The sequence below is a fragment of the Alligator sinensis genome, unplaced genomic scaffold, assembly GCF_000455745.1.
Source record: "Alligator sinensis unplaced genomic scaffold, ASM45574v1 scaffold647_2, whole genome shotgun sequence".
NCBI lineage: Eukaryota > Metazoa > Chordata > Crocodylia > Alligatoridae > Alligator > Alligator sinensis.
Window position 1 is genome coordinate 1530214 of NW_005841832.1, and position 8438 is coordinate 1538651.

Here is an 8438-nt window from a genome sequence, read left to right on the forward strand (position 1 = left end):
CTTAAACACTGCCCAAGCTGAGGAGACCATGCAGGAAAGGGCTCTGGTGAAAGGTTACATTCAAGGGGTAATGTCAAAGCTGGAGTAATATTCAGGCAGAGCCTTCCAGATGTCAGAATCCCAGGTACTGCCAGACTATCGAAGGGCTAGATCAGGCAGCCGAATCATGGTGCTGAGCAATGCCCAGCTCTTTACCCCATAGTAGTAATGGTAAGGAGGTGTGTAATTGTAGTACCACATGACCTTGCTTCCTTTTGAGGTCTGGAGACCGCAGTTCTGAAGTGCTTAGGTGCTACTGCAGTGATTCAACAAGTGCTCTTATGGTGTGGGCTGCCTCTGGGACAGTGGGAGAAGAGCTGTAGAGGGTATCAGTCTGATTTCTTTGTTGTTCTCGCAGGTAGGGAGGTATAGATGAACTCTTGATGTGCAGAATCCTGGTGTCCATCACTTCGCAGTCTATTTGCATCATGACCTCGTAGTCCGGTCCATTAATTACATTCTCTGCAAAAGAAAGGGTCAGAGTCAACATCACAAGAAAGCTGCTGTGTCAAAAGGCACCAAGTTTGTAATCACTAGCCCTCAGGGAGAGTAGGACACGAGGAGGATAGAAGCACTTTCTTATCTGCAGCACTGCTTATGGTTTCAACTCAGAATACAGTCCCTGCCTCGAGACATTGAGGTGAGTTGGAATGATTCCTGGAAAATGCCTTCCACACAATGCAATCACATGCTAAAGAAGGAAGGACGGCTTATTGGTGCAAACCAACTAATCTGCACACTTGCCAGCGACACCCAAAATGCTTCAACAATCCTCTTGGTTATACAAACAAAAGGTATTTGGTTTATGCCTTGGACAGCGGAAGACCAATCCACTACTTGTAGTAATTCTGCTTCCTCTGCTCTTATCACTGCATTTAGAGACAGATACCACTCTATGAGAAAACTGCTTCCAAGCCCCAGTCCCTTCCCAATGAAGTCATATTGCAATCACATTGAGTGTGCACTGTACGTGAGGGGGGCAGCTCTGGCAGGATGGCAGAGGGACACATACACTTACTGTGCTAGAGTCACAACCTGGCCCAGCTGCCTGTGATGAGTCTCACACTTACACATAACAAAACATTTAAATTGGTCCATTTGCACAGTTACAACACAGCCAGTCCTTCCGTGTGAATTTACAGTGATGTCAGAAACGAACACAGTGCTCGCTATTTTTTGCTTTTTCATCTGTACACAATAATCATTTCCGTTTGCATGGCATACTGCTCATTACTGAGTGGCTGCTCCTGAAGTACTACAATGGTAATACTGATTTACAGTAAGGCCTATTTAAGAATACTGAAAGCATTTGTTTTTACTTTGTTTTAAGTTGCTTAATAGTCCTGCGATCCCCTGGATAGTTAGCATCCAGAGAAGTTTCTTCACCAGATTAAAACAATGTTAAAATAATTCAAGCTACTTAACTCTGTCTCATCTATCTGGTTGCTATGCCCAGACATATTATTTATTGCAGTTCAGTCTGTAAAGGATAGTGCAGTAACACATCAACACTAAAACATTAACACATGGTTTAACAGGTTTGATGTGCAGAACTGCAAAATCCAAGGGTGGAAAAAGAGTTTGAAATGAGGCTGTAATGAGGAGATGATGACACTGTCTACTGCCTGAAGAGTGCCTTTGATCCCAGAGAGCTTTTAAAAGGTACACACATGCAGCCACCTCTGAGGCAGAGGCCATCAACCATTCAGCCGGCTACATACTGCCTGGCAGTGGTAATGGAGTAGATGACTTGGGGTCAGATCCTATTCCACCTACTAGGGGCCTGAGAGGACTTAGGACACCTCAATGCAAGCCCTTGTTCCACCTTCCTTGAGTCTCTGAAGAATGGTTAACACATCTATTTTTATTACATGCTGTCATCTTAGCCTTAAGACTAAATCAGAAAATGCGGAAAGGAGGAGGAGATTCCACCCACCTTTTGCATTAATGCTTTTTCAGGCACTCAGTGTAGAATAAGATCACACTTAGTCACCTACGTTCATGCAGGGAATCTAATAGGTGGAAGAGGATCTGGGTCTAGAGCTAGACTCTTTTGTGACTATGTGGGGTGGAAAGGAGCTCATCTGTTTTGGGTTTATCAATCTACAGACTCATAGTATATGGGCAGCCTTCTAGCTGAGAAACTCCAGCTCTGAAGCCAGATAGTTGTACAGAGCCCTGCTGCTCCTGGGACAGTTCATATTTAATAGAGATGAAACTTTTGGGCATTCCTACTTGGCATTTATCCTGGCACACTGCAGGCTGAGCAGTCTGTCCAAAGCTTGGTATGGGTGCATCTGGTGCTCCGAGAGGGGCTCATCTCAAATGTTTTGGACAGTCCTATTCATACATGTGCTAAATGCATTTGTTTGCCTGTGGGGATATGATGATTACTTCTAGAATAATGTTTTAGCTTAAAACTCAGGCTAAAACTCTTGCCAGGCAAGAACAAATAACAACTTAAGATGGGTATCTCTGTGTGTGTCTGCATGGGGCTACAAGTTCTCTCTCTGCCCATCACCAGCCCCCTACTGTCAAATGTCTACAGGCTTCCAGGAACTACAACCTGGGGAGTTCACTTGTTTGCAGATAGGGTAGGCATAGAGCTGGCTGCAGAATAAAACTGGATCGGCTGCTTATCAGCTTGAGTTTGAAGATGGGAGACACATCAGTTGTTCTGAATAAAGCCAGTGTGTCTGGGGATAGGTCACTGGGGACAAAGGACAGAGATTAGATTTCAAGGGACGAGCAATCGTTGCCTTTTAGAACTGGGAACCCTGCGGCAGTCAGAAGAGTTTGCTCTCTGTGCCTAGAGATGGAAGATTGTGTAATGGAAAACGTATGGATCAGATGCATGCAATATACATTACTAATTTTACTGCTTTCCTGGATTAACTTTGATTTTGGCTGACAACTCACAATTGGGGCTGCACCCTCTCATGCCCAGCACCACCTGCAGAAACCATTAGAGCAAATACATCTGGTGCTGTAATGAAAAGCAGGAGATGACCTAGTCAGCGAGTCTGTTGGCCTGTGAGGAGAATCAGAGCTCCCACCTGCAGAAATGAATTGGAAAATGCTTGATTTCTCTCTGGCTCTGAGTTGAACACTAAGGGACTATGATTAGGGATTGGCTGTGCCTCTTACTCAGCTGAGAGCTCAGGCTCTGGTGCAGAACATCTAGATAAAGTGCTTGGTACTGCCTGGGCAAAAGCACTATAGGGGTCCCTAGTTTGTGCTCATTTGGCAGGTTCTCATTTGTATGAGATGAGTTCTTCAGCTTGCAAAATGTCCTTGGTATTTCTGCTGGCCTGTCCCTATCCTTGCTGCCTTCCTGAAGCATTTGGCTGAGAAGAGGTGGCTACCACAGCTTTTTGGTATGCTCACATCTGGTGACCTTGCCTATTAGTATGATCCACTGCTCTGGTCTTAGCCACTAAGAGATACTGATGACTGGAGCAACTGAAGGAGAGGGCTTGGTTAGGCTAACTGATAGCTGGTGGACAGCACTCCTGTAGCACCAGTAGATCAATGGGACTAAGATGGGGACACATCTGGAGAATGGAATAATAGATGGAACTGTAGGAAGAACAGAATCCAAATCCCCCTCCAGTCCTGTGTGATGTTTCCAAAGCTCTATTGAGCATGAGGATGCACTGGACAGCTTTGGTACTAGTACGAGAGCTCAAAGAGGGACCAACTTGGTTTCTGCAGTTGTGCAGTATTAATTTTTGGAGCTACTGAGTTCCCCTTACTTATAGGTGACCTAGTGTGACAAATACTCCTTTTCTGATTCCTAACTGGGTCAGGCATGCATGCCAGAACTGTTCTCCCTGTCAAATAGCCTACAGGCAACCCCCGCTTAACGCAGTTTGACTTAGCGCTATTTTGCTATAGCTCCCATTTAAAATTCATACCTGATTTCACTTAGCACTGAGCCAGTTTTGTTATAGTGCCCAGTGAAGCAGCAGCGGCGGCAAGAAGTGGTGAATGACAGTGAGTGGGCAGGCGGGCATGAGCTCAGGGCCCGCACTGGTACCCCAGGGTCAGGGCCAGCAGGGCCCAGGGGGCTCAGGCTGGCGCATGGTGTCAGAGTGGCTGGTGGGTGGGGAGAAGCAGAGGCAGCAAGAAGCAGTGAATGGGGAGGCAGGCATGAGTGCGGGGCCCCTGTTAGTGCTGGCAGGGGTTCAGGGTGGGGCAACAGGAGCACGGACCCCAGGCTGGCACGTGGAGTTGGAGCAGCTGGTGGGAGGGGGGGTGGGGAGAAGCAGTGGCAGGGAGAAGCAGTGAGTGTGGGGCCCTGTGGTCCCAGACCCAGCAGGAGCGCAGGGACAGAGCGGCCAGCAGGCAGGTGGAGGGGGTGGGGAGAGGCAGCGGCGATGGTGAGAAGCTACAGTAAGAAGCAGCAGTAACCAATTATTTCTATTTACATTAATAGTTTCATAGTTTCATAGACATCAGGGCTGGAAGGGACCTCGGAAGATCATCGAGTCCAGCCCCCCGCCCAAAGGGCAGGAAGTCAGCTGGGGTCATAGGATCCCAGCAAGATAAGCATCCAGTTTCATCTTGAAGGTGTTCAATGAAGGCGCTTGAACCACCTCCGGTGGCAGGCTGTTCCAGACCTTGGGGGCTCGGACAGTAAAGAAGTTCTTCCTTATGTCCAGCCTGAAACGATCTTGAAGTAGTTTGTGACCATTCAACCTCGTCATCCCTTGGGGCGCTCTGGTGAACAAACGTTCCCCCAGATGCTGGTGGTCACCCCTGATAAACTTGTAGGTGGCCATCAGATCACCCCTGAGCCTGCGCCTTTTCAGGCTAAAGAGCCCCAGGGCGCTCAGCCTGTCATCGTAGGGTCTGCTTCCCTGACCTCTGATCATGCGCGTGGCTCTTCTCTGGACTCTCTCAAGCTTCTCCACATCCTTTTTGAATTGTGGAGCCCAAAACTGGACACAGTACTCCAGCTGCGGCCTCACTAAGGCCGAGTACAGGGGGAGAATGACGTCCCGGGATTTGCTTGAGAAGCATCTATGGATGCAAGCCAGCGTTTTGGTCGCTTTACTAGCCGCCGCATCGCATTGCAGGCTCATGTTCATCTGGTGGTCAATGATGACCCCCAAGTCTCTTTCTTCCATAGTGCTAGCCAACATAGCACTGCCGAGCCTATAAGGATGCTGCGGGTTTTTTTTCCCAAGGTGGAGAACCTTGCATTTATCAGCGTTGAACACCATCAGATTCTCGTCCGCCCACTTGCTGAGCCTGTCCAGGTCAGCCTGGATAACCTGGATAATGACTATGGGGAAATGGGTTTTGCTTCATGCTTGGTTTTCCCGGACCCAATTAAGAGTGTTAACCGGGGGTTGCCTGTACACCTACTGCACCGAGGGGGAAGCCTGTAGTTTGAGTACCCAAGAATGCAGCAGGACTGAAAGTCCCAGGCCTCAGTGTTGCTGCTATACCTAGGTTTGGCATTTCCATTCTGCATTAAATTTGGCTGCCTCTCAGTTAAGTAACATTCAGAAAAGCATAGCGCTTGAATTACGTCTTATGTTTATGGGCCTGTGTTAACTCTGAGTGATAGCTTCGGAGGATTACATAAGTGAAACAAGGGAACACATCCCCTGTAAAGGTGTCTCGATTTATAAATAGATTTACTGCTCTTCTTTACACTTCATAACATATAGGCCTTTGTGCTGCTAAACCTAAAAATTAAATTTCAGAACAGTTTTAAAATGGCTCTAGCCTACTTTCATGCTGAATTGCCATTCTACATTGCATCTAACGAATTGTTACCATTGCTTAACCAAACACTTTTTTAAAAGCAAATTTATATATTTACTGGATTTCTATGCTTCTCATTAAAGGTTCTGGGCAGTCACAATAAAAGACAAAAATAACTTATAAAACAGAAGAACATGATTCAGATGTGCCATATAATAATAATAATAATAATAATAATAACAACAACAACAACAACAACATCTCCTTGCCACAGAATTGCCTGTTTTCTAGCTGTAGGCACCCCTTGTTAGAGTCAAGACACCCCTTGGAAAATACCAGCTGTTAGCTTTCACTCCTTTTTTTGACTATAGAAAAATAATAGAGTAATTCTTCTCAAAGTTCACACCAGGTCCCAATGTTTTAACACTATACATTCCTGTTTGAAATCTCTGTCTTTATTTTGTGGATCATGCATGCACACCTTACAGTGCTAACATTGTGTGACACCCCATGGCACCCGTGAAAGCAATGCAAGGTTACCTTGACTGACCAACACTGATCTACAGACCATTCTGTTAGGGTGGGACTTCCAAAAGTGGGCTGTGCTGATTGAGCTCTGCTCCCAATAAAGAAAAGGGCAGCTTTATTGCTGACTTCAACAAGATTAGCATTAAGCCAATGCTGAACGCTTCTGAAAACCCCATGCTTAAATGTCTGCAACATGTAACCTGGTTGCCTATAGAAAACTACAGAGAAACACAGGAAGGGAGATCAACCGTCCAATTTCCATTTGAAATGCTAACCCACTTTGTCCTCATAGGAAATAATGTAAGGAGAATATATCATTACAGTACTACTTACCACTACTTGGTCAAGGCCACATTCAGGTTGTGAATATCTTTTAGGATCTTTCAGAAACTGTTTCACTAGAGGATGGAGATACCTTTTACGTTGGAAAGTGGTAGGTGAAGCATGCTTAGCAACAGCTAGGTTTATTTTGTAATTGGAAATGTTGATGTGATTCCAAACTGGAAAGCAACAATATTTGCTAGCACTCATTGCACCTCTTGCAAGTCCAGTTATGAGCTGCAAGAAACCTAAAATGCCATAAAAGAGCAATTCCACGTTCCCAATCACTGGCTGCCTGGTGCTAAGCATTCAAAGTACCTGCTCTCTCACTGCACAACCAGCTATTTTCCACCCAGTGTGGCAGATGCTATCTCACAGTGGAGTGACATTCCTAGGCTGGGTGGCAGTCTGGAGCAATACAAGTTCCACTGAGGGTGAGGGAGCAGGCATCTGACAGCTGAAATGATGAACTAGCAACACAGTGCTCAAACAGACCTCATGGGCAGCCCTTCTGCGTGTTAGTTATGCAAAGCTTCTGACACGTCTATACTGAGTAGTCTTTGCTACATTGTCCAGTACATCTGGACAATGTTTCCATCAGGAGAGTTGCTATGCGCTACCAAATAAGTCTATAAACAGACCAATGGTTCTGTAATAGCTACACAAACTAAAAATACATATGCTCCAAGAACATATAAGCATTTCTAAAATATTTACAAATGGGACAGATTTGCCTGCTAGGCTGGATTACTTCAGGCAATGGAGAAAGAAATACTTGGAACCAAATCACTTTGCAAAGCAGGGTTCTGTTTTGAGTCCGCTCTATACAAACTGATTTCAACTGTCTTACCTACATGGTAAAACTCAACTGCCCATCAGTCCCCAAGACTGGTTACATCAGACCTTCAGTGTACCTGTAAACTGGATTGTTCCTTTCCAGGTCTTCTAGCGCGCCTCCACGAACACAAATGATGGGCCATATCACTGGGTCTGGCTGAGCTGTACTCACCCCAGAAACTGGAGTGGTGGTTCATGGCCCCTAACACACTGGAGGGACTGCCAACTCGGCAGATGATGCCGGGACTCCAAGACTCAAGCGGACTTCTTTCCTTTTCAACCATCCCCATTTCCCCTGGGTCATGCCAATTGCCTTCAGAGTAGGTCTTTGCTGATATCTCTGCAAGGCTGTTACTTTAAAGGTGTTTGCATAGTCATCACTGAACACAATTTACCAAGCCATTTTGCTGCCAAGGTATCATCTTAGGGTAGCAGTGGCAGCATTACAGGGCTGGTGTGAAATGTACCCTGGCCTCTGAAGCAGGGCTCAAACTAGGCTTGGCAAGTGGGCCCCACCAAGCATGTGCGGGTTTGTTTCTGAGGCTGCTTCTCTTGTGCTCCAGAATCTAACTGCACATGTTACAGAAAAGTCTCCAGCCTCTGCTGATGACGGCAAGTCTGAAACCTGACCCAGCTCTAACCAGTGCAATCAATGACTTCTGCTGAGAGCTTTAACAACAGCTGTGAGAAGAGGAACCACCCTGTTGGCTTAGATATCTACTGGCTTCTGAAATGTCAGCACTATTAACTTTTACTGCTGGACAAAGCTGGTCTGGAAAGGGAGAGGTGAACACATTAAAATCTCCACATTCTGCCTCTCTGGGACTCTGAGTGGGTAGAAAGGTAAGATGGTGCTGAGGAGGCCATCTAAATCCTGCTGCCAGGGATTTGGTCTCAGGGTGTCCAGAGAATCCGGTGGAGCATGAAGGGCTGAGAACTGCAGTATCTGCAATGCAGTTAGCACCTACCAAACATAGCACCTATTTACTCTTTCC

General features: G+C 46.3%; 1 protein-coding gene across 1 annotated transcript in view; it reads right to left on the bottom strand.

Annotated features, from left to right (window-relative positions):
• Nucleotides 1–6: 6 nt before the first annotated feature.
• Nucleotides 7–8438, bottom strand: part of ATF6 (activating transcription factor 6) — a 170857-nt gene continuing 162425 nt past the window's right edge. Inside the window, exon 17 of the mRNA XM_025194380.1 lies at nt 7–501. Within this exon, the coding sequence (XP_025050165.1) occupies nt 293–501 (209 nt within the window). The 3' untranslated portion in view covers nt 7–292. The remainder of the gene's footprint in view (nt 502–8438) is intronic.